This window comes from Canis lupus, chromosome 17, assembly GCF_011100685.1.
Source record: "Canis lupus familiaris isolate Mischka breed German Shepherd chromosome 17, alternate assembly UU_Cfam_GSD_1.0, whole genome shotgun sequence".
Lineage (NCBI taxonomy): Eukaryota > Metazoa > Chordata > Mammalia > Carnivora > Canidae > Canis > Canis lupus.
In genome coordinates, this window is record NC_049238.1 from 39,379,694 (window position 1) to 39,405,293 (window position 25,600).

Below are 25,600 nucleotides of genomic sequence, written 5' to 3' on the forward strand. Positions count from 1 at the left end.
TTTTTTTTTTTTTTTTGAGGGGTGGAACAGCTCACTCTTTATTAATGGAAGGCTCTGGGTCACTTAGAGCTGGTGTACTTGGTGACAGCCTTGGTGCCCTCAGATACGGCGTGCTTGGCCAGCTACCCAGGCGGCAGCAGACATACCGCTGTCTGGACCTCCCGGGATGTCATTGTGGTTCAGCCTGAGTACTGGGCCAGCCGGGCAGCCTTGCCAGCCAGCCATTCAGACACCTCGTTCACAAACGAGTTCATGATGCTCATGGCCTTGGAAGAGATACCGATGTCAGGGTGCACCTGCTTTAGCACCTTGTAATGAAACATTGAGTAGGTTTCCTTGCGCCGGCTAGGCTTTTTGGACTTATCGCCAGAACTATGGCCCCTTCGGCCCCTTCACCTGCCTCCCTGCAGCTCAGGACACTGGCTGTTTACCTTCAGAAGGATGGGCAGTGGCACTGCAGGAGGAGTGGGAGAGTTTAGCTCTGGGGAGTGTCACTTGGGTTTGCAGGGCCAAGTTGGGAGGCAGTGCTGCCTCAGTGGCTCTCCCAGGGGACTTGTTAACAAGCAACAAGCTCAGGGTGAAACTCCAAAGTTCTGGAGGTACTCCTCTGTCAGGAATACTGACAGGTACCCAGACCTCAGCGGTTTGAAGTAACTGGGAGAGATGACACAGCAGGTTAGAGAAAAGTCTGACTTTTTTTTTTTTTCCTGAGATTTAATTAATTTATTTAGAGAGAGAGAGTGCACATGAGCAGGGGAAGAGGCAGAGAGAGGGAGAGAGTCTCAAGCCGACTCCCCTCTGAGCACAGAACCCGATGCAGGGCATGATCTCATGACCCTGAGATCCATGACCTGAGCTGAAATCAAGAGTCAAGATGCTCAGCCAACTAAGCCTCCCAGGCGCCCCAGAGAAAAGTCTGACTTTTAAAAAGCACTTGCTTAGAAATGTAGCATTACCACTTTCTCTAGTACGTGCATTTTGTCTATGTCGGTTGAGCCCCTTCCTTGTTCCATGACTGTTGCGTTAATGCAGTATTCCTGTGGCTGTTTTAAAAGAGCTAGCTTTCATAGGAAGAATGGTGAATAAATCACATAACTGTAGAGCATGCACGCTACCCAAGTAACCCGCAGCCATTTGCACCAATTAAGAAAACAAATACTCCCCTTCCTCTCCAGCCCTATCCCCATAATTGCTTTGGTGAACCTCTTCCTAGTTTATACAGTGGAGGTGGGGAAAAAGGAATTAACAAAGGAAAACATGAATAGCAGGCTCAGAATTTCTCACTGTTTAGGGCACTCATGGTGACTGGTGCAGAGTAGACATGTAACATCCTCTGGACAAGTGTGAACAGTCTGAGCACGGACATCTAGAGGTTTAGCCACCTAGCTGGGATCTATACTGTGTAATTTAGGTCATCCTAGGGTCAGTAATGGGATTTTAAGGATTAGAAGAAGGACCATTTACCTAGAAATAACAAGCCCAGAAAGAAGGTGAGCTGATAGTGCCATGCACCCTGGTTTTGGGTGACATTGACAGCTCCTAACAGATAGACAGGTGGTGTCTGCACTCCTAACCCCTGCCACCCTCTGCCCCATTTCAGGTTGAGGACTCTACTGCAGCTGAAGTGGCAGCGCTCGCTATGTGACCCGGGTGAGGCTGTGGGCCTGCTGGCTGCCCAGAGCATTGGAGAGCCCTCCACACAGATGACCCTGAACACCTTCCACTTTGCTGGCAGAGGCGAGATGAATGTCACCTTGGGCATTCCAAGGTGTGGGGCTGCAGGGGTGCATAGGGTGGGGTCTGTCCTAAGCCCACTCCTGGGGAGAAGTCATTTAATTGAGAGTGAGACAGAGAAATAGGAGGGAAGGAAGTGGGCATCTCATCAAAAATGGAGATTAGGGTTGGACTTTCTGGAACCCAACTGGTTTCTGTGGCTCAATCAGTGCCTAGGCCTCTTAGAATCTATTTATCTCTTTGCCAATTCCTCTGTCAGTTACCTGGGATGTTTATGAAGTTGCACTCCTGGGGTCAGAACTCAGGAACAGATATGGTTAACAAGCCCCATGCACCCTGGTTACCTAACTCCAGGGGCACCATTCACCTAGAATTTGACCCACAGTGGCCCTTCAGGTAAGTGTGTGCATCTACAGGATGATGGCCACTGGGCAAAAAGAAAGAGTGGAGACCCACCTGCATTCAGTACCTGGCCCTGCCACTTTCTGGCAGAGAGACTTGAATTCCTCAGCTTCCCTAACCTCAGGATCCTCGACCTGTGGAAGGGAGGAGGCCAGGGCCACCATGCACTTGGGCTCTGTGAGCTGACAGAGCTCACAGGCAAGGCTAGGAGCATGATGGTGCCTGCACCCACTAGGAGCACTGCAGATGCTTTACCCATCCCCACATCTCTCATGTATTCCATAAGCTCTTAGTAAGCATCCAGTGTATGCAAGGCTGAGGTGATAGGAAACAAGAATACTAGTCTGTCCTTGAGGAAAGAGCCCATGCTCCCCTGGAGAAAACTGACATGAGCGTCACTTCCTGTCATGCAGTGGGCCAGAGCTGGGACTTACTGATTCAGCGTATTTCCTTGCAAGATCCCAAGGCTTCTCAGATCCTAGAAGAGCTCTGACATCTTGATAAGAAAGACCTCACACAAATAGGGAATCTGGGTATCTCTTATGATGTGCCCTTGTTCTGTGACAGGTTGAGGGAGATTCTCATGGTGGCCAGTGCCAATATCAAGACACCCATGATGAGCGTGCCCGTGTTCAACACCAAGAAAGCACTGAAGAGAGTGAAAAGTCTGAAGAAGCAACTCACCAGAGTATGCTTAGGAGAGGTAATTGTCTGTTGGGACTGGCTGCGCCCTGGGTGGAGGCATTTTCCTGCATCTCCCATCTGTGAAGAACAGAATTTGCTGACTGTTCAGACTCTGGGTTCAGACTCCCACAGATGAGGGAAAAGCTTCCTCTGCCAGGTGCTAAGCAGGGATGAACCAGTAAGCTTTAAAAGTAATCATCAGTTCTGCATCATTATCGAGTGCCTTAAAAATGCTTCCTGCAGTAGCTTACTGGTGCTGCTGGAGTCCGCTGCCTGCAGCCTTGCCATCCTCTGGAGGTGACCTACTAGCTGTGGGTCCCTGTCCCCTAAGGATTCACACTGGCAGAACTCAGTGGGGTTTCTTTGGGGTTTTGGCCTGTGGCCTCTGCTCCTACCCCCTTAAACCCTTGGATTTCCCAAAACCCACTTGGCATGTGCAGTCCTCTGGAACTCAGGCAAGTTGGGTTCTCTCTTTCCACCTGGTTCAAGGTGTTGGAGAAAATTGACGTCCAAGAGTCCTTCTGTATTGGAGAAAAACAGGACAAGTTTCAGGTGTACCAGTTGCGGTTTCAGTTCCTGCCACATGCGTATTACCAGCAGGAGAAGTGCCTGAGACCTGAGGACATCCTGCACTTCATGGAAACAAGGTGAGGACTTGGGTACATTTATTGTTTAGTTTTGTCATGGGCCTTGAGTGTCCAGGCCGCAGGCCTCCTAGAGATTCAGTGCATTTGTCTAAATGGGTCCTTCAAGGGAAAGATCTGGGAAAACAGCAGGCCCTCTAGCCTAATTTGGACACCTCATTCCTAATCTGGCTTGTGGGTGTGACTACATTAACCATACACCATTCTCAAACTTTGCTTCTCTCTGGCTGAGGAATCTTGTCTTCTCGGTTGTGGAGGCTCTAAGATGCGGAAGTATGTGTGCCGGAAGGAGGATGGAGCTCTGTCACAGTGGTGCTACTATGAGGGCAGGCCAGCACGCGGTGATTTTTGACAAGATGTTCCAGGCTGCATTATGTGGTTACTAATACATTTATATTCTGTTTGAGTCCAATGGCATGCTGCTTTTAAACCCCTGTTCTGTAGCTGGGGTTTCCTGCAGCTTCTTACAGAGAAATTCTGGTTCCTTTCTGGGAGGGAGAATAAACATCCTTCTCTCTGAAGTGTAAATTACTGCTGGGCATTTAAAAAGTACAGGCCGGGATCCCTGGGTGGCTCAGTGGTTTCGCACCTGCCTTTGGCCCAGGGTGCGATCCTGGAGTCCCAGGATCGAGTTCCGCGTCAGGCTCCTGGCATGGAGCCTGCTTCTCCCTCTGCCTGTGTCTCTGCCTCTCTCTCTCTCTCTCTCTCTCTCTCTCTCTGTGTCTATCATAAATAAATAAAAATAAATCTTTAAAAAAAATAAATAAAAAGTACAGGCCACGTGCTGAGTACACAGGAGTAGGGTGGTGGGCATACCAGTGCCTGGGGTATGCCAAGAAGAGCTAGTGAAACACTTCTGACTGACCAGCTGACCCTAGATCATGCCACACAAACTCAAATGGCTGCAGGGCCCTGCAGATAACAAGCCAGTGAAGCAAGTCAGGAGGCCCCCAACAGGCTGGAGAGTGCAGAATCTGCCTTAGGGGGACAGGAATGTGGGTCAAGGTGGCCAAATGTTCTGATTCAAAAATTAAAAAAAGAAAGAAAGCCTCTCCTCCCATTTTTTTTTCTTTCTGTTTTGGCTATTTGGTTGCTTGATTTTGCCTTTATGAATAAGAAGTTTCCTAATTTTTAAATACCAGCAACTAATTCATATATCTTCAGAAACTTGGTAACGCCCAAATAGATCTTGTCTGTCAGCAGGAGCCTGTTACATCAACCACTGCCTTTAATCTAGACTAACTCTCAGGCCTTCTCTGAGCCTCACTGAAATGGAGAACCAATGGGGCAGAGTAGAGGCAGAGCCCGCTGGTTCAGTCATCCCCCCAACCTTCACTGAGTGATACCCGTTCAAAGTTGAGTCATAGATGCAATGTGGCCAGAAAAGTCACCTGCTCTGCCATTGGCCCTCTTTTTCTCTCTCACCTGAATATGTGAGCTGGCTTCAGGCCAGCCCTCCTCCAAACATGTTCAGGATGGTGGGTATTATGGTGGGAGAGTGTGGTTGTGAACCCATCCCCTTGGAAAGGGACTACCTCCTGGCAGGTCCTGTCCCCCATTTGTGTGAGCCTGGGTGAATTTGTTGCTGGCTGGGCCTTGGGGAATACATGCATTGCCATCCACTTAGGTGGAGATGGTTCCTTTTACCAGGCAGATCCAGTGTTCTTATGATGCTGGGCCATGTCACAAGAGACATGCCTCCAGCCTGCTGGCTCATTAATTAATGTGGAGGAACATAACTCCCAAGAGCATTGCGTATTTGTGCTGGCCAGGCAACCTTTTTTTAAGAAATGGGAATTAGGAGCACATGGCCTCCTGAGAATTACCAAGAGCAGGCTAAGGTGCATGGTCTGCCCCGTTTCTAGTCACCTTGGGCTTTCACCTACCAAGCAGGTAGGTCAGCATGAGGCATGTACTAGGCTGTCCTGAGAGGTCTTTTTACTTATATTATCTCAGGGAATTGAAAAATCCATCACCTGTTAAAAATTTTTTCTTGATGAGGGAAAGGCCTGGCTGCTTCTCAGATGTGAAGTACTTTTTCAGCTCCTAGTTTGTGTTTTGCTTGTGTACTTGGAAAGCTGTGAGAAACAAAGCCATGTGCGGTGGCTCTTGGTAGAGCTACTCTGCGACTCAAGCAGATTGGGCCAAAAATGAGAAAAGGAGTAATGTGTGAACTGGACTGTGGTTTGGGCTATCCTTGACAGGCTTGGGCAGCACAGCAGCCACATGAAGGCCTCTTACAGACCATAGGGAAATGTCAGTGTGCTCCCTAAGAATGACAGTACACCTCCTACCATGCCGCCCCACACCTTTTCTCCCTTCCTGCCCCGCACCTCCTCCCCTGCCTTTTCTCTTCTCCCCTGCCCTTTCTCTCTCCTCCTCTTTCTTCTCCCAGCTATTGGATCATGAGACTATTTTGACAATAGATTGGAGAAGGAAAGAAAACACAGAGGCACTTCTCTAGATGGAGGTGTATAAGCCTTGAAGGTTCTGTAAATATTTGTACTGAAATCTGTCACTTTGGATGTTAGTTTAAATCATCTGGAAGGTGGTTTGGGGTGGTGAAGTAGAAAGAGCACTGAGCTAGGAGTCAAGTGCTAAGCTCTGGCCTCCCGTCCCCAGACATGAAACAACCAAGCTGGCAGTGTGCAATTACAGCTTCTTTGAATCCCACTTTGCAAGCAGCAGGTGGCGGAGCTGTTGCCAAGGCACTCTTGGAAACACCCAAGGGTCATAGTCTATTTGCAACTATTTATGTGGAATGGGAAGTTTCCCTGTAGCCTATACCTCCTGTTCCTTTTTGGTTGCCACGTTCTGATAAATAGCAAAACCTCACAGAACAGCCATTGTGGGCCTTCAGTTCCCTTGCTCTTGGCAAAACCACAGAAGGGCAAACTGTGCCCTCGGGAGGACTCTGGCATGCTAGTCACATGTCAGCCACTCAGCGGTCAGGGTTCATTCTGCTTTCTCACCTCTCATGTTCTCCAGCAATCTTGTTCACTAAAAGAGGCAGGCCAGGCAGAAGGGATTCCCAGCAAGGGGAGATTAGGGAAGGTCTCCTTGGGAAATTCCATCTGCACACAAATGCAGCCTTGGGGGTTGGGTGCAGCTCCAACAGGTAGAGGAGCTGGGGAGATTGCTGGCAGAGCAAATGGCTTGGGCAAGAGCCCAGAGGATGCACCAGGGCAGGTAGGAGCAGATGAGTATTTGGGGGTGGGGCCAGTTGTGGAGGGCTGCAGGGAGGAGCCTTGGAGAGGTGACACTGGCCAGTCGCAAAGCTACTAGCCTAGAGAGTCCAGTCAGAGCAGCAGCCCCAAAGTAGCTGGGGGGCAGAGAGGCAGCAGGCCTACGGCTTCCACATCCCCATCCATCACACTTCCTCTCCTCACTATGTGATAGGCTTGAGTCAGGGTGGGAATGTCCCATTGTACAGATGAGATCGAGGCCTTCATCTCCAGTTTTGGCTGAAAGCAGATTTGAACCCGAGCCTGGCCTTCCAGAAATGTCTCATTCACCCCCTCTTCTCAGTTTGCATCTTCTCAAGTCAAGGCTGGCCTTCCCTCAATGGCCCTTGTCCCCATCCTCAGTGCTTGGTGACCAGGTTCTTCCCTGGATTGGTGGCTGAGGAGACTTTTCTGCCCAAGGCAGAAACCTCAGCAAACCATGCACAACTTTAAAAAGTTAAAAAAATAAAAACAAGGAGAGTGAACAGTAGTCTTTTGCTGTTAATAAGCAAAATAGTAAATATTTGACCTGCCTGCTTAAATTAAGAGTGCACTCCTGTATTTTCATCCTTGCTTTGCTCCCAGGGCACATGATACACACATCATAGGCACTGAGACAGCACAGGATGGCTGGCTGGCTGAGGAACTGATACTTAATATAATTAAAAGTAATCCATTTTGGCATGCTGTTCTGGCCTGAAGAAGAAGACAGGCAAAAGATTCTGTGAAAAAAGAAGCAGGGGGCAGAGGGCAGGGTGAGGCCTTAAAGGAGCTTAAAAATAGGAAAGAAGAAAGGTGAGGGGCCTGGAAAGGCCCCATAGGCTCTGATGCAAGTTGGTTCTTTTAAATTGGTTTGGTTCCAACCTGTCAACATGATTTATGGCCACAAAGTAAGTCATCATTGCCCTTCAAAACTCTGATGAACTCTTGCACATCTTAGTTCTTTCATCAAATTGTCGGGGCTCCTGCCCCAAGGAGACAGGAGTTGTCAGGCCCAAGCCATGCTACTTTATAGAGATGCTGCGAGGGCAGGCGGGGGAACAGTTCTAGTCCTGGACCAGACTCCCCTCTCCTGCTATAGAGTCTGTGGTCCTCGTCAGACATCAGCCACAGTTGTGCTAGCAACTTTGCTTACGGACCACCCACTTTGCCAGGCCTTGTGACAATTATTGGGCAGGGGGTCATTTCTAAGCCTTAAAACATGACTGCCTAGTACATATCCATACCTACATCTTACAGATGAGGGAGTTAAAGCTCAGTAGACTCTCATGCCGAAAGCCATACACTTGAGGAGTGGCAGGCCATAGTAGGTTCAGATCAGGCCTGCTGGGTTGTGAAGCAAGTGTGCTCTGTGACATGCTCTGTGCCTTTCAGAAACAGCAAGAGGGTGAGGGAAGTGAGCTGAGAGGAGACACTGTATCTATCTCATGTGTAAATCCCTGACACTGCCCTAGATGGCTGTGAGTCCCCTGGACAAAACATCCTAGAGAGTAGAGATGCTGGTCCTGAATGGGGCTATGTGGTTTTCTTCTCACTTTAGGTTCTTTAAAATTCTGATGGAATCCCTCAGAAAGAAGAATAATAAAGCTTCAGCTTTCAGAAGCGTTAACACTCGGAGAGCTACCCAGCGGGATCTAGACAACTCTGGGGAGTCGGAGAGGAATCGGGTGAGTCCCCCAGGGGACAGCACAGGGGAGAGTCCCAGGGCTGGGAAGCCTATAGGGTGGCTACTTAGGGCCTTAGTCTTCTGTCCTAGGAAGGCTCTGAGATTATTTTCAGCCCACCTCAAGCCCCTTCATGGTTTTGGCCCCTCTTTCCTTGTACCTTATCATTTATCTGCCATGCTGACAGAGCCACAATGGGGTTGCTAGATAACAGGTCTGACTGGCCTTGGGTGAGGGCCCAGGGTCATCCATCTGTCTGCTCTCAAGGACCACTCTGTAAGTGATTTTTATGCTGAGAATAGGCTCAAAGTAGTGGTACCCACTGGGCTTTCTAATTCTTTTTCTGGTTTCATGTTGCTCTCTGCCTTTGACTTCCCTGGGCTGGGTGAAGTGAGGCCGTAGAGTACTGGCAGGAACTAAGAGAGGCATTTGGAAGCAGGAAATTTAGGCTATAGGAATAAAAATGGAAGGAGCCAGGGAGAAGCCTTTGGAGGCAAAATAGTCCAGGAATGATGATACTTCACCTGCCAGGAGATGCAGGGGCAGTGTGGGAGCAGGTTGCCTAGTGTCATCTGAGCCAGCACTGGCTTGTAGGGCTACATAGCAATAGTTTAGCAAGTACCAATGCAGACAGCCTGGTGGGGGGGCTGGGAGAGCTGTAGTGAGGACTTGGTACTGCCTCTACCTTGCTGTAGGGCCTTAGCTATGTCAGCTCCTGTCTCTGAGCCTTTCTCTTCACCTCTAAAATGACAAACTTTCCCAGGCCAGAGAGAATACTGGATCTTTGGCCTGGGAGGTCTACCAGTTGGCTAATGGAACACAGATGGGCATGGATGGTCTTTGAAAGGCTATTTAGTCTATCCTTAAGGCACCTGGAAGAAGTCTACAAGAAATTAGGAGCCAAGGCTAGAAGGTGTAAATATTTGGTTTTTAATATAGTAGTACCACCAAACCAATCCTCTCTCTCTTCATCTCCACCTACAACAAAAATATTTGGAACAATATTTTATATCATTTTTTTAATGATTTGGAAAGCCTTGTCACTTTTTTTTAGTGTTTTTTAAAGCAAGATTTTACGAGTGATACGTGTGAAAATGAAGCTTGAAGAGAAGGAGGCAGGGAGTGCAGGGCTGGCCCAGAGCATGGACTGAATGTATGGTTTGGCTAGGAGGATGGGTAGGGAGATGGGTGGTTAGGAGGGTGGCAGGTAGAAGTGAAATGAATGGATGGATAGTATAATAAATGGAGGCAGGCAGATAGGTTACTGATTGGATGAAAAGGAGGATGGATGGGTAGAGAGATGGATTCACCAAGCACTGGGTATTAGAACCAGTCTTCTTCCTTGTCCTCAAATCACAGGGAGAACAGGAAGGCAATGAGGAAGAGGAGGGGCCCATTGTGGACGCTGAAGCTGAGGAGGGAGATGCTGATGCCTCTGATGCCAAACGCAAGGAGAAGCAAGAAGAGGAGGTGAGGGGACTGGCCGGGGTCAAGGGGCTGTGGTCACATCCCTGTCACACCTACAGGAAACTTGCTTGTCACATAAGCCACACCTTTATTATCCTGCTGGAACCCATTAGGAACCTTGAAGCAAATCTGGCCTGCCCAGCACACTTCTCAGTGGGGAAGATAAAGCTCACAGGGCGGGAATTGGGCAGGGGCCATCCCAGGGCTGCCCTTTGGCTCTATACTGAATCATATTCAGGGACCTAGAGGCTTTTGCAAGGACGTGAAGTCAGGCTGCCTCTTATTTTTACAATGAAAGTAAGTCACATGGGGGCAGTGGGTGGATCAGTCAGGTAAGCTTCTGACTCTTGGTTTTGGCTCAGGTCATGATCTCACGGTTGTGAGATTGAGCCCCACGCCACACTCAGTGGGGATCTGCTTGAGATTCTCTGTCTCCCTCTGCCTGCTCGCTCTGCCTCTCAAATAAATCTAAAAAAAAAAAAAAAAAAAAAAAAAAGCCAATCTCATGACTGCTGCTAGGACAGAGGGCAGTTTAGAGGAAATTGACAGGCAAGAGGGCGCTCGTGGAAAGTGGAAGGGTGTTGGGAGTTGGGACTGAGGGGCCAGCATTTGTAGGGGAGGGGCTGCCAAGACAGAAGGCGGCCCAGCAGCTTGGCTGGGGCCAGTCACGTAAGGCTCCTGTTGGGCTCCTTGCTCAGTGGGGAGCCTGCTTCTCCCTCTGCCCCTTCCCCTGTTTGTGTGCACATGCTTGCTTGCTCTTTCTTTCTCTCTCTTTTTCTCTCTCAAATTTTTTAAAAAACACAGATAAGGTGTCTGCGGGGTGCTTGTTCTGCAGACTAAGTCCAGACACATGTGGAGATTCAGGTGACACAGACTGTACTTCTTCCCCTGCCAGGTCGATTATGAGAGCGAGGAGGAGGAGGTTGAAGAGGAGAACGAGGATGAGGACATGCAGGAGGAAGAGCACATCTCTGGGAACAGTGCTCACAAGGCCCAGGAGCAGAATGAAGAGGTGGGCTCCGGCCCCGAGGACTCGCCACCTGCCACCCCCCTCACACAGCCCCGGAAATCCACCCAGAACAGGGAGCCCCAGGGAGCTGAAGCCAAGGAGCGCCGGGTCCAGGCCGTGCGCGAGTCCCACCCATTCATTGAGGACTACCAGTACGACACTGAGGAGAGCCTGTGGTGCCAGGTCAGTGCCATACCACCCCAGCAGAGCATCCAGCAAGGGGCCTGCTGCTGAGCTCCCCCAGTGCTGTATATGTGAGTCTGATTGGCCGGGCCCTGTGGATACTTTTAAACCTCTCACCTCGTTTCGTTTTCAGTACCCCAGAGTTGTTGTGGAGGCCAGCGGGAGTGTGCTGGTTCCTCACACCCATGGCCTCTGGTCACCAACTTCAGAGTTGCAGGCACCACCTTTGGAGTTCCCTTAAAGGCGGGCCAGTTAGGATGCCTGCACAGCTACACACGGACTGATGTTTTTGTTCTTTGCTTTGATCAAGTCCAGTGGTTCCCAAAGGGCAATGTGGATAAGAGTCATTGAGCAGGTTACATATATGAAATGACCAAGTGTGACACTTTGTGGTGATTGAAAGGCTATTGAGGGCACTGTTGAGTAGATAGGATTTTCACCAACATCTGTGAAGGTGTCCCTCCACTATTTGCACCTTCATCTGGGTGACTAGAGATGGCTGCTGTGTGTGCAGTCTGTTAGCCATCCAGTGTTCATGTGTACACACCCACCTACACACCCAGCCTGCCCCTGCAGGGCCTCCTGCCCCCAGCCAAGCAAGCTTGTTTGCTAAGCAAGCTTTGAAGGCATTGCCTGGGGAACCATTGGAGGTGGGGGGACAGGGCTCTGCCTCCCTCTTGGGGCTACAGGGTGGCCCCCGCCCCAGGCACAAATCTCCCTCCTCTTGCAGGTGACAGTGAAGCTCCCTCTAATGAAGATTAACTTTGATATGACCTCTCTGGTAATGTCCTTGGCCCAGAGTGCGGTCGTCTATGCAACTAAGGGCATCACGAGATGCCTTCTGAATGAAACCACCAACAAGAAGAATGAGAAGGAGCTTGTCTTAAACACAGAAGGAATCAACCTGCCAGAACTGTTCAAATATGCTGAGGTACATGTCCCATCTCCAGGTTGTCTGCTGGCTGAGAATGAGGTCCTTACTGGCTCAGGGCCTTGCTGCCATCCCTGGGCCTTCTTCTTGGGGATCCATCCACATGCACATTAGCCTAGTTATGACTTGAGGTAAAGAAACCAGCTTAATTTTATCTATCCCAGGGTTTCTCAAACTAATTTGGCTGTATTTTTTTTTTTCCTTAAAATTAAAACCTCCCCAAAGTAGATCTGTAAGAAACAATTGCTGAGTTACTGGCTTTACCAGATGCCTTTACTGGCATCTGGTAAAGGAGACCCTGGGAGCAGAAGTGGCCCAGACCAGCCACCCAGTGTGGTGGGTGCTCCAGCAGCATGTCTGTCCATCCATCTAAGCTATTTCTTCATTCTCCCACATTGTGTCTCAGAACCTTCTGAGATGCTCTCAACGCCCAGGCATTGGTGTTTCCCCAGAGAATACTGAAGTGCTAGGATCCCTATAGTTCACTCTCCTAGGTCTGCACCCCGCTGACAAAGTTCTCCCTTCCTGGAACATTTCTCCTCCCATAGCAGCTGCCTTACAAAGGTCCTTGCTGCCCTGGAGCCTTTCACTGATACCTCTCTGAGGACAGAGCAGGGTGGGCTTATACCTCCTAAGACTCAGCCCCTGGCAGGGTGAACTCTGTCAGGCTCATGGGGTTTGTTTAAACAAGCCCAGGGTCTCCACCATGCCCTGTGGGGATGACCTGCCATAGTGACCTGCCACCTCGGGGCCCCCAGAATAGGTGAACTGGAGCTTCAGGCCTCTGATGAGACCCGGCTTTCCCCCACGGAGCTCCCCAGTCGCTGCCCCATGTGTCCTGGAGAGGGATTTAAGTGTCTACTAGAGAACCTCCCTCACCTACCAAAGAAAGTCTCAATTCTAGGAAACAAGTCTGTTAAATAAATATTTTTCTTCCTGTTGACCTGAAGCAGGTACCAAGTTATCTCTGGGCTCTGGTAGTGACAACGAGACAGACCTTGGGGCCTGGCTACCTGTAGCTCTGCCTACGCTTGTCCCCTTTGCTAATCCTGGGCCACCTCACCACGTCATCATCAGCTGTGCTTGACTGCCAGACAAGGAGCTCAGCCAGGGTGGATCATGACAAAGGAAGGGAGCAGAAGGCCAGGCCCTCCCACTCAGCCCTTCCTTCCTCCCTTAGGTTCTGGACTTGAGCCGCCTCTATTCCAATGACATCCATGCCATGGCCAGCACATATGGCATTGAGGCCGCACTGCGGGTGATCGAGAAGGAAATCAGAGATGTGTTTGCCGTGTATGGTAAGAGGAGCTATGGAGACCTCTCAGAAGATGCCTGCGTGGTGGGCCAGCCCTGTAGGGAACCAAAATGTTGGTACAGTGAGCATGTGGCCTATGGGACACCGTGAGAGCAACCTGGGAGGACAGGTTTTCAGTCCCATCACTGAGGGCCCTCCTGACTTTTGTTTTCTCATCTAGCCTCTGAAGAAGCTCCTGTCTGATGATGTGGCCCCAGCCTGCCTTCACGGTTTTGGCTCCCAAGTGAAACCATGCCATTAGGTTCTCATGTCTCACAAGTCTAGAGTTTGTTTCCTGGGCTAGTGGATAGAAATGGAGAGTGGGTTGTGCTGATGGTGGCCAGGGATGGGGGTGGGAGAGGGCTGCGCAGCCCAGGTTGGGGGCTAAGTAGCCACACGAGCAGGTGACTGAGCTGGACATGGAGCCTGAAGGTCTGACCTCTGAGCCTCTGCCCTGGCTTGAGTCAGGTGATGCTGTCCCAACTGTATCCTTGTCATTACATAATCCTTCCCAATGTTGCTGCCCATGTGACAGGCATTGCGGTCGATCCCCGCCATCTCTCCCTGGTCGCCGACTATATGTGCTTCGAGGGCGTTTACAAGCCGTTGAATCGCTTTGGGATCCGATCAAACTCCTCCCCTCTGCAGCAGATGACATTTGAGACCAGCTTCCAGTTTCTGAAGCAGGCCACCATGATGGGTCAGTGCCCCTGGCTTCTCTCTCCTAAGTTTGCTCTGGGCAAACAGGTTCATCCCTTGGGCACCTTCCACACTCCTTCCACACAAATAAAATCCTGGAGTCTCACTGAAGAAGAGCAAGCAGTAGATGGGAAAGCCACCTCTACCTTACCTGAAGGAAAGGGAGGAGGGCCTTGCTCACTTTCTGCAAGCAGTGCTACCTCACAAAACCTCATTGGCCTCCAGGACACAGGACCTCCTGCTGGCCTCTGAGATGCCCCATCATCCCAGCCTCTGTAAGCCCCTGACATCACCCTAACTTCTCTCTCCCCAACTTAACAAGGGCTCTTGTGTCTCCCAGGATCGCATGATGAACTGAGGTCCCCTTCTGCCTGCCTTGTGGTCGGGAAGGTCGTCAAGGGCGGGACAGGCCTATTCGAGCTCAAGCAGCCGCTGAGATAGTGGCTACCATGTACCATCCGCCCAGCCTGGAGGATAACCCGGAGGACCTGGAGGAGGGCTGGGCCTGCCTGTCACATGAGAGGCCTGGGAGAACAGAGCCCAGGTGGTTCAGAGTGGCTGTGCTAGGCACAGCAGTGATGTTGGGGGTTCAAAAAGCAGCTGGCCCCTGGGCTGGACCAGCTTCACCTGGAAAGTGACAGCATTCCTTGCCCTTCCCTGTCTCAGGATCTGAGCAGGGTTCACTGAGTCCCTCTGAGGTGGCCCGCCCTTCCCCTTTGTGACCTTCTGAAGCAAGGAGGTGAGGTCCTGTTGCTGTGAGCAGCCAGTGGCTACAAGCAGGATCCCTGGGGGCTCTCGAGTGGGAACCTGGAGCCTGTCGCCCCATGGCCTGCTTCTCCCAGCTACGCCAGTTCCTAGGGGCAGAGTTCCCATAGAGTCTCCACCCAAGTCTTTTTGCCTGCTGAGCCCACACCTCTACCCACCCAACTTCTGTACCCGGGGTGGGGCCCCAGCAGCTCAGCCCCGCACTTAGAACCCTGAGTCACCAGCTGGACTGTTTGAACAAGGTGCCTGGCTTATCTTCCCTGGCTCTTCTCTCAGCCCCGTGTTGAGGCCCACAACCCTCTCTGTGGGCCCTGCTTCATCTGGGCCGTCCAGCCTCCCTTAACCTCTGGCACCACAGCAGGGGACCCTGGCATGAACAGAAAATCAGAGGACTTGTACAAAGGCTTTGTAAAACTAGAGGCTGTTTCTATTTTTGTCTAATGTTATTCCAGCTCAGGCTGAGTAATAAACATCACTGGAACTAGCTATTTGGAGGGAAAAAAATTGAAGAGACTTGGGTTTTTTGTTTTTTTTCCTTGGTTTGTGGTTTTTGCGTTTGTGATTTGAGAGCCCAGGACTGTGATTTCTCAGCACAGTCACGTCTTGGGTCTCTTCTGTTCTTGTTAGAGGCTGTAGGGGAGAGCCCGGCCCCTGCAGCCTCCCCCTCCGACCCCAGCCAGCCCCTGCTGCATCCTTTTCCTGAGCCAGCTTCTGGCCCTGTGGCCAGGAGAGTAGAAGCCAGTGGGAAGGAGCCATGTGTATGGGGTGGGAAGGGAGGCGTTGCTTGGGGAGAATGACTATGCTGCTCCCTCCAGACACGTGACAGGTCCACCCTATGCCTCCTATGCCCACATGGGGGAAGCAGCAGGAACAGTTGACTAGGGCTCAGATACAGGGGAATATGCGCAGCTTCTGAGGGGCACAGGCAGAAGGGTCACAGTAGGATCTGTGCCACAGTTTAAGGCACACGTTCTGGGGGTAGTGGGCCAGTTCACTGCTTGGTCATTTCCACTCCTTACTAGAATTGTGGGAGACAGTTCCTCTGGAGATCACAAGGTAATTCCTGGACAAATGAACATGTGGTTGCCTGGCCCCCATAGCTCGGCATCAGTGGGTACATTCCATGGCTCCGCCCTACTCACTGAAGGTACAAAGGTGAAGGAGCAGGCCCAGAATATAGATAATACATGTTGAAGTTAGAATCAACCTGTGTTGGGAAGTGAGATGATGACCTCAAGCCTCTTCTGCTCAATCCAGCTGTGTATTTCCCGGGCACCTCTGTTTTCCCATGTTTCTCTCCCAGGATACACCTGCTTTGTAAGCAGACATTCCAGAGCTTGCACATCGTGGTGAGCCGGGAATCCCCTGGCCCCCTTGATGGCATCACAGGCTCACTTCAGTTCTCTCTGTCTGGAGCTTTCTTGGGGGGCCTCCTGTGCTGTTTAAGATGTCATAGTCTTCAGAATATCCTGTGTATTGTAAATGCTCTGAGGGCACTTTTGATTTTTTGGGAAGGACCACAAGTAGGTCCAAGCCAAATCTGATGAAGAGGACAGATCAAGGTGCATAATCATTTTTTAATCAAAGTAGGATGGGGGAAAAAAGAATGGAGAGTGATTGGTGGGGTTCACAAACCTCACAGAAACTGTGAATTCTTTCAGAACCCCAAGATGCTGGAGCAAGCCACTGTTCTTGGATGTCCTCCCCACCTTGCCCCTTCGAGTGTCATTGTCCTACCTACTTGCTTGCTGATAACTTCATTTCTTTTTTATCTTTTTTGGGTTCTCATTAAGAAAAAAAACAAAACAAAACCTACCAACATTCCTGCAAGTACCCCCATTGTGAGCCTTTGACATTTTCTTTCTAAATCAGGAAGAAAGCTGAGGGAGGGATGAACCACTTTGTCCCATTCCCAGCCTGGATCGTAACTCTTCTTTCTCTCTACTGTCCTTGTACCCAAATGCATGTACACAAACCTAAGTAGGTTCCTCCTGGGCCTCCCTGGTCCTGTCAGGGCTCTTTCGTTCCATGACTCTGCTAAACAGCTTCTGTGAAAGGTTGGCTCCTGCACATGTGACCCTCCCAGTTCTCTAGGCTCTGGGTGGTTTTGTTTTAATTTTGGTAAAGTAAAATTTACCTTTTTAGCCATTTTTAAGTATGTAATTTAGTGGCATTGAGTAGTCACGCTCTTATGTAACCAACACCATCACCTATTCACAGAGCCCTTCATCTTGCAAAACTGAAAACCTGTCGCCGTCAAACGCTGATTCCCCATTCCTCTGGTGATCACTTACCCCTGGCAGCTGCCACCATCCTACTTACTGTCTCTGTGTTTGACTTCTGCCTTAGAAGAGTGGAATGATACAATATCTGCTCTTTTGTGATTGGCTTATTTTACTTAATGTAATGTCAGTGTTCATCCGTGTTGTAGTAGCATGTGTCAGAATTTCCTGTGTGAATGTTTTATTTATCCATTCATCTGTCAATGAACACTTGGGTTGCTTCTACCCTTTGGCTCTTGCGAATAATGCTGCCATGAGCATGAATGTACAAATCTCTTCTTCGAGTCCCTGCTTCTAGTGTTTTTGGGTTTATACCCAGAAGTGGAATTGTTGGATCATGTGGCAGTTGTATTTCTAACGTTTTGAGAAGCTGCTCTACTATTTTCCGCAGCAGCTGTACCATTTTACATTCCTACCAACAGCGCACAAGGGTTCTGATTTCTCCACACCTTTGCCAGTATTTGTCAATTCCTTTTCTGTTACATAACAGCAACCATCGTGATTTGACTTAGGTATTATTTTAATCAGATGTAGGGACCCTTAGCTGGTCTGCACCTACACAGACTTAGGAACCACTTAAGTATCTGTTACTTGCCAATCTTAAAACTTTGAGTTTATAATTGAACTGGGGGCTGACAGAGTCTTGAAAATGCTCCTGAAATAGGAAAAACTGGTTACGTGACAGTTGTCCTGCCGACTTCTGGGTGGATAGGGCAGGTGCCACCTGTGCAAGGCTGTCCACTTCAAGTGATAAGAATGCTGGGTCTTCCACAGATCTCTCTCTTGCCTCGTTTACATGGGACTCTTCAATCACAACCACCAAAGGAAAGTAGCTACAGTTAAAACTTGCTAAATTCCTACACCGTCAAGCCCCCCCCCCATTCTACCAATGTCCACTTAGACGTTCTCAGTTCTGCACATTGGGTCCACCGGGCAAGCTTTTTAAAAAACTGATTCCAGGGCACTCTCCCAGAGATTCTAATTTAATGAGCCCAGGGTGTGGCCTGCACATTGGAGGAGTTCCAGGAGGGTCTAATGTGCAGCAGATTGAGAACAACTGACTTAGAATAAGCCCTAAATTGTGTGTCACAGTCAGTCACCTTCTATCCATGTGATGACTTCTCAGGGAGTGAGTCATTGGCACCCAGTTTCCCAACCAAGATCTTAAGATCTAGTCTCTGCCCTCAAAAAGTAGGAGTGTGGGCAGCCCGGGTGGCTCAGCGGTTTAGCGCTGCCTTCAGCCCAGGGCCTGATCCTGGAAGACCTGGGATCAAGTCCCACATCAGGTTCCCTGCATGGAGCCTGCTCCCTCTGCCTGTGTCTCTGCCTCTCTCTGTGTGTGTCTCTCATGAATAAATAAAATCTTAAAAAAATAAAAATAAGTGTGTGTAGGTGTGCTCTGGGGCCACAGATGTCTGCAACAACAGAGTGGCGATCAAAGAACACCTCAATCTGCTCTACCTGGTGTTCGGCACAGAAAGATGTGCTGCTTCCACCATATCTAGGAGGCTGCTTGTTCACTGTAGAAGTTCCTGCCAGCAGCGCACCTGCAGGGGCGGGCAGAGGAGACCCTTGACCAGCAAGCATTTCCTAGAAGAAACTCCCTGAGAAGTCGCCATGTGAGAAATGAAACCCTTTGGTGAGGACTGCTCTCAGCAGCGCACTCCCCACCCCATGAGCAGTAATCAGGGTGTCCATTCAGCCCAGAACTCCATACAGCTCAGGTTTGTCTGCAGGCCCAGGGAAAAGCCAGAACCCCATTACAGTGCACTGGGCTAAGCTCCTCAGCTCATGTTGGTTGTTCAGGTGATGCCCCTCAAACAACTCTAGGAACCAAGGGATTGGGACTCGGGCCTGCATGAAAGGAGCGTGCCCACATAAGTATCCTGACTGTGCCCCTCCTCCCTTGGCCTGCACCCACCTGACCTTGCTGCCCACAACACTAGGCCCTCCCCTCATAGAGCTCACAGCCTAGAGCCCCAACACCCAAGCCAACAGGAGCAGCCTTATTGTGACCTGGCCAAAGGCTAAGGAACCCATTGGGTGGCATGTGAACATGCACCCCTACACACGCTACCCTGCCAGTTCAGGTAGGGCCAAGGCCTGCCCAGCTACTATGACGGGACTCTGGGGAGATGGCAGAGTGAGGAGGAAAGTGAAGAGTGCAGGGAAAGAATCCGGAGTCTAGTCGTCACTACCCAACCCCCTCTCGTGTGCCCACTCCCACCCCTCACCCCCTGAATATAGGAGTGGCTACTGCATGGGTCAAGCATAGTGCTGCTTGTCGTAGGTCTTTCCTTGCAAGTTGTGGTCAGCCTTATTCAGATCCACTGGCCCTGCTGACGGCTGTTTTATGGACTGGCTGCCCAGCTTTGTTGTCTAAGGGCTCACTTCAGCCCTGGGGCTGTGGCCTCATAGGTGACAGTATCAGACACCATGGGCCTCAGCTGGACCACAGTAAAAATGCTCCCTAACCCATGATTCTTGCCTAGAAACATGAACCTGAAAGTTCTACATACATTCAACCAGGCCGACCTCAAGAATGTGGCTGAGCAGCATGACTGCACTTGAGGTGAGAAACCGAGCTCCGAAATCATACTACTCCTCAAATCACAAGTCCTAAACTGACAGTGTAAACCTGAGAGGTTACTTGGCTTCCCTGCACCTCAGTTTCCCTATCTGTTAAATGGTGATTAAATTAATGTTCGTAAAATCCTATAGAGCTATAAATGTTTACCTATATACCAAGTGGGTCTCAACTGGAGACAGTTTGCCCCTTGGACATTTGACAATGTCTGGAGACATGTTTGTCGAAATGGAAGTGGGGGATGCAACTGTCATTTAGTGGGTAGTGGCTGGGATGCTACCAGACAGCCTACAACATACAGGACAGCCCCCTGTGATAAAGAATTATCTGGGCCCAAATATCAGCGGTAGCGAAGTTGAGAAATACTGCCACAAACACCTGTATGGAGGGGTTGATGTTTCTTTAACAAAAGGGAATCATTTAAATTTTAGTCATTCTGATGATAGGTAATTAATGACATCTCATTGCTACTTTAATTTTCAATTCTCTATTAACAATTCTGAGCTGCTTTTCACATTTGTTGGTTATTCTAATCTGCACTTTTAAGAATTGTCGACTTGTATCCTTTCCCATTTTTCTATTGGTTTATTTCTATTGACCTTCACCGTCGATTCTAAAGAACTCTTATGTATTCTAGAGATAACTTTTTGTCATCTGCATGAAATATTCCCTCCCCCCAAATTAAATGAATGAGATAATACAGGCCAAGAGTCTAGTGCAGAGCCCACAGTGTGGTTAAGGGGGTTAGCTGCAGGCTGCGTTGGGCCATGCTCACCTCTAGATTTTAGTTGGGGGAGCTGGAGCATCTTCTGAGGTACATAGATTGAAAAAGGGAATGGGACACCTGGGTGACTCTGGTTGGAGTCTGCCTTTGGCTCAGGTTGTGATCCTGGGGTCCTGGCATCGAGTCCTACATCAGGCTTCCTACAGGGAGCCTATGTCTCTGCCTCTCTTTCATGAATAAATAAATAAAATATTTTTAAAAAAGAAAAAGAGAAAGGGACTGACAAGCACATTACACCTGTGACAGTCTCCACAGTGCTGGAGGGACCGTGGTCACTGAAGAAAGCAAAAGCCAGGAGCAGAGCACAGAGCCCTGTGCTCCTGCATAGCATCTCAGCTCCTTTGCAGGCGCAGCCTTCACCCACTCCTTTACGTGCTTCATTCACCAAAGCCCCTGACAGCCCCATGAGAGTGCAGTTAGCTCCTTTCATGGTAACTTGTCCATGGATGCAGCCAACAAGCAGAGGAACAAGGATTTGAAGCTGCACTCCTGGCCCCAGAGTCTGGGGTCCAACCTCCTCGCTGTGCCCACCCCTTCTGCTTGGATCTTGAGGAAGGGCTTTTCACATCAGACGCTGCCTATGTGGGGTATGGCAGGTAGACGTGACAGCACCAAATGCCACTCTAGGCCAAGGGGTGCTTCTCAGGTTTGCCTCCAGGAGGTACAGATGCAACTGCTGGGAGCAGGGGATCCTAGGTGGGGAGCTGGCAACTCACAAGAGATGAAACTAGAACAAATAAATGACAAGCAGCCACCTTAAAGGACTAAGAACCCCAATCGATGGCCCAAAGAAAAATGGAGGTAAATTTTGAAGAGGTTGAGTTGTGGTGAGGGCCTGGCCTGTCGTGCTTTACCATGAGGACTCTCAGAACTGGCTGACTCCAGACTGGTAGCACTTACGAAGGACTTCTGTGATATTACCTCCTATAATCCCTCAGTCCTGTGATGCACGTCCCATTGGCCCCATTTCACGGTTGAAGAAATAGATTTGGAGGGTTCGAAAGCAGTGCCCTAGAGTCAGATCAAATCCCAGTGAAGATTCCCCGGGGCTGGCGTCCCTCTTGGAGCTGCCCCTTTGCACCGTGTGCTTCCTGGCGTTTTCATCGGTTCTGCTGTTAAGTCTCACACTCCACTGATCAAGCAGGTTAGCGATCCTCTTGAAAATAGCAACAGGGAATATAAGGGAAGGGGGAAGAAATGTGTGGGAAATATCAGAAAGGGAGACAGAACATGAAGTCTCCTAACTCTGGGAAACGAACTAGGGGTGATGGAAGGGGAGGAGGGCGGGGGGGTGGTGGGGGTGACTGGGTGACGGGCACTGAGGAGGGCACTTGACGGGATGAGCGCTGGGTGTTATTCTGTGTGTTGGCAAATTGAACACCAATAAAAAATAAATTTATTTTTTAAAAAAAGAAAATAGCAACGGGGCCCTGAGGAATGAGAGCCGGGTCAGGGAGGGGTGGGAAGGTCCACAGCAGTCTGGTGGAAGAGCCCCATGGCAGGGTGGACTGCAGGGTTCACCATGGTCACAGGTGGCACACAAGGATGTTGGAGCATTCAAAGGGGAGATTTGACCACTTGACCATGGAAGGGCCTGGGGCTGGCTGCTCCAGTGTGCGCAGGACTTGGGCCCCCACTCACTCGCTTCGGGCCGGCTTTCCAGCCCTGCCTCTGCGGGCCTGGCCTGCGTGAGCGCCTTGGGGGCGGGCTCTCCGGGCTGCCTGTCCCACCCACTGTCCGGGGCCCACCCGCCCCCAGGGGAGGGCTGTCCCGGCTTTGCACGGTGCCCTGCCCTCTCACAGAGCCTGGAGGGCCGCCCTGGCCGCCTGGCCTGGGACACGGTGTTTTCCCTCTGCTGCGATCTGACTCCCTCTGACTCCTCCACATCCGGTCACACACAGGCCTGGGGCCCGCGGCGGCCAACAGCCATCTGGTCAGCCCAGCCCAGCCCAGCTTCTGCGCTCTACTAGGAAATGTGGGACCAGGAAGGAAGGAAACCAGAAAGGGAGGGAGGAAGACAGGGAAACGCGTGGGAGGGACGGAGGGATTCGCGTGTCTACGGTTCTCAACATGAGCAGCTTCCTCCCCTCCGTTTTCCAGAGCGGCGCTTCTCCCAGTGAGGTCCCAGAGCAGCAGTATCAGTGCGCCCAAGCCCTTGCAGAGATTCAGATTCTCGGGTCCCACCCTAGACTTCCTGAATCTGAAACTCGGGGTGGGCCCACCTCTGTCCCAACGAACCCACCGAGGCTTCTCCGTCCTGCTCCAGTTTGAGAACGGAGAACCACTGCCCTGGAACTGTCACCAGGGAGTGTCTTTACCTCTGCTGTCCTCTTTTCGGCTCTCTCAGCCCCAGGGCTCTTCTGGCCTTATTGAAATGGCCCCAGAGGCCCCTCTGTCTTCCCCAACATTGCCCCTGCAGAGCTCTGTTTGGCCCACCAGGAGAGGAGCCTGGAGGGCAGCCTGGACGGGGAGTGACCATCTACAGCAGGCAGTGACAACTTCTGGCCCTCACATTCCTGTGTTCTTTGGAACCTCCAGGTTTGATAGATGAAAGAAAGGGAGACTCAGAGGGGCTAATGGCTCATTTCCCTCCAGAGCTTCCAGACTCCTTAGGGGGCAAGATCTCTTCTGTGCTTTTGAGATAGTTAAATAACAAGGCAGAGAGCCGCTGTGCCTGGCTGGTGTGGCTCAAGGCTCCTCCTCCCCGCACAGCAGGCCTAACTAGGACACCCAGTGGGGGTGCCATGAGGGGGCTGGGGTTGTCTGGTGGGGCTTGGCATCTTCCTACCTGCTGGTGTGCAGCATTTTCTCTGGACCCCAACAAAGCCTCGCCAGCACCTCCCACCCATATAAAGTCCTTAATGTGAAAAATTCCTCTGGATCCAGCTGTCCCACTTCTGGGTACTACACAAAAGAATTCGAAGAGTTATTTGCACACCTGTGTGCATTAGCAGCGTTCTTCACAATGCCCAAAAGGTGAAAACAACCCAACATCCATCAGTGGGTGAATGGATAAAAATGGGGTACATACATACAATGAATATTATTCAGCCATATAAAGGAATAACATTTCAATAATACTATCACATGGATGAACACTGAAGCATCGTGCTAGGTGAGATAAGCCGGACACACAAGTTCTCTGAGTCTTCAGATTCATAGAAACAGAAAGTAGAATGGTAGCTTCCAGGGCCTGGGAGGGAGGGAGAATGCAGAGTTAGTATCCAATGGGGACAGTTTCAGTTTAGCAAGATGCAAAAGTCCTGGAGATGGTTGGTGGCAATGGTTGCATGACAATGTGAATGTACGTAATGCCATTGAACCGTGTACTTACAAATGGCTAAAACGATAAGCTTTATGTTATGTATATTTTACCATAATAAAAATTGCAATCTGTTCATGATCCCTCCTCCTCAAAAAACAAAAACAAAACTCATCCTCTAGCTATTGGGACCATTTCCAGGGAAATGGTGGCATACAGACCACGCTGCAAACATCCTCCACAGCCACATGCCTCCACTTGTCCACTGTGGCATAAGACAGAAAGCCCCAGGCATTGAGTTTCATTTCCTGGGCTCCTACTCTCTGGCCCTGTGACCTTCCGCAAGCAGCTCAGCTGATGTCAGACCTGCAGTCTCCTCGTTTATTAAAAGATTAAAACTATCTCAGATTCTTGTGAGGGCCAAGGAGGAAATGATCTGAAAACTTCTGTGCACATAACATGTGTTCAATCAATGGTAGTTAACTTATGGCATTTCCTCAGCCTGAAAAATTCTCCCTACCTTCTCTCTAGACAGTTCATCCCTCGGAGCCTAATCAGGTCAAATCTCACCTCTCCAGTGAAGCCTGTGGGAATCTGCAGCATCCTTCTCCAATACAGCTTCTCCTCCCCACCTGAATTCAACTTGAATGCTTCTCAAAGCCAGTTGGTACTTTGCCACGATATCTTTCCCTCTGGCCTGGTCACCAGCACAGCAAAGCCCCAGCAATGCACATTGGACGCATGGCATGAGTAAGAAACAAGCCTTTGCCATTTAACTCTCAGAGATTTGAGGGTTGCTTTCTTTCCTCAGTGTCCTCTGGTTCTGGACCATTCAAATGTGGTTTTCCGAGCACAGCCTCTGCATCCCTGGGACATTTATTAGAGATGCACATTTGGGCCCCACCCCTGACCTGACAAAACCAGATCCTCCATTTTCTTCTGAGGTGACCTGTGTTACCGCAGCTCAATGCTGAGTAGGGTTTCTCTACCATAAAGGTTCTCAGTGGCCATTATTTCCCCTTCACCCCTCCAAGGCTTCTACAGAACACTCTGCTAGTCAACTTTCATGACCCCTCAAGAGCAATTTTTCCCTTCTTTCTTACTAAAAATCCAGGTTTTGTAGGAGATTGCAATGTGCTCAGGTTAAAAGATTCAGGTTCCCAGAATTCCTTGCAGCTGAGGGTAGTCACATGACCCAGCTCGATCTCAGGCTCAGAGGAAGTCCCCAGGCTACAGAGTCGCTTGTCCAAGGTGAAAGGCCCAAGTGCAAAGTGCATCTGGCTTGGGGCCTTGCTCTTCCTCTTGCTTCCTGCCTGTTACTTGAACATGGTGGTGGATTATGACAAAGTAGCCCCAGTGATTCACGCTTCCCTATATTCACACCGTCAGGTAGTCCCCTGCTACATTGAATCTGGGCTGCCTGGTGCCTCACTTTGACCAATAGAATGTGATTGAAGGGATCCCTGGGTGGCGCAGCGGTTTGGCGCCTGCCTTTGGCCCAGGGCGCGATCCTGGAGATCCGGGATCGAATCCCACATCAGGCTCCCGGTGCATGGAGCCTGCTTCTCTCTCTGCCTCTCTCTCTCGCTCTCTCTCTGTGACTATCATAAATGAATAAAAAATTAAAAAAAAAAAAAAAAAAGAATGTGATTGAAGTGAGGTTCGGGGACTTCTGCTCTACTTGGAACCTGAGGTATGTCCAGGCTGAGAAATTGCCCTCTCTACAGGAGATCACAACCCTGTCAAAGCCAGCACCATCCTTCCAACTCACCATCCAGGACAGAGATGGGAGAGTCGCCTTACCTCTTCCTCTCATCTGCAACCAGGCCATTCCCCTCTAGTGGCCCATATCCACCCCAGGATTGATCTTTGGGGCACCCTGCTACTGATCTCTCATCTCTCCACCCCACCTGCCCCACACAAGCCTGAACACAGCTGTCAGGTCGATCTTTCTAAATGCAGATCTGAAAGTCATTCCCCAGTGC

General features: G+C 50.2%; 1 protein-coding gene across 2 annotated transcripts in view; it reads left to right on the forward strand.

Moving 5' to 3' along the window:
• Positions 1-15,209, forward strand: part of POLR1A (RNA polymerase I subunit A) — an 81,595-nt gene extending 66,386 nt beyond the window's left edge. For both annotated transcript variants that reach the window (XM_038561535.1, XM_038561534.1), the window contains exons 25-34: positions 1,601-1,768; positions 2,704-2,839; positions 3,310-3,467; positions 8,229-8,355; positions 9,712-9,822; positions 10,715-11,011; positions 11,742-11,942; positions 13,123-13,240; positions 13,772-13,936; positions 14,276-15,209. In XM_038561535.1, the coding sequence (XP_038417463.1) occupies positions 1,601-1,768; positions 2,704-2,839; positions 3,310-3,467; positions 8,229-8,355; positions 9,712-9,822; positions 10,715-11,011; positions 11,742-11,942; positions 13,123-13,240; positions 13,772-13,936; positions 14,276-14,376 (1,582 nt within the window). In that variant the 3' untranslated portion in view covers positions 14,377-15,209. The remainder of the gene's footprint in view (positions 1-1,600; positions 1,769-2,703; positions 2,840-3,309; positions 3,468-8,228; positions 8,356-9,711; positions 9,823-10,714; positions 11,012-11,741; positions 11,943-13,122; positions 13,241-13,771; positions 13,937-14,275) is intronic.
• Positions 15,210-25,600: the final 10,391 nt, after the last annotated feature.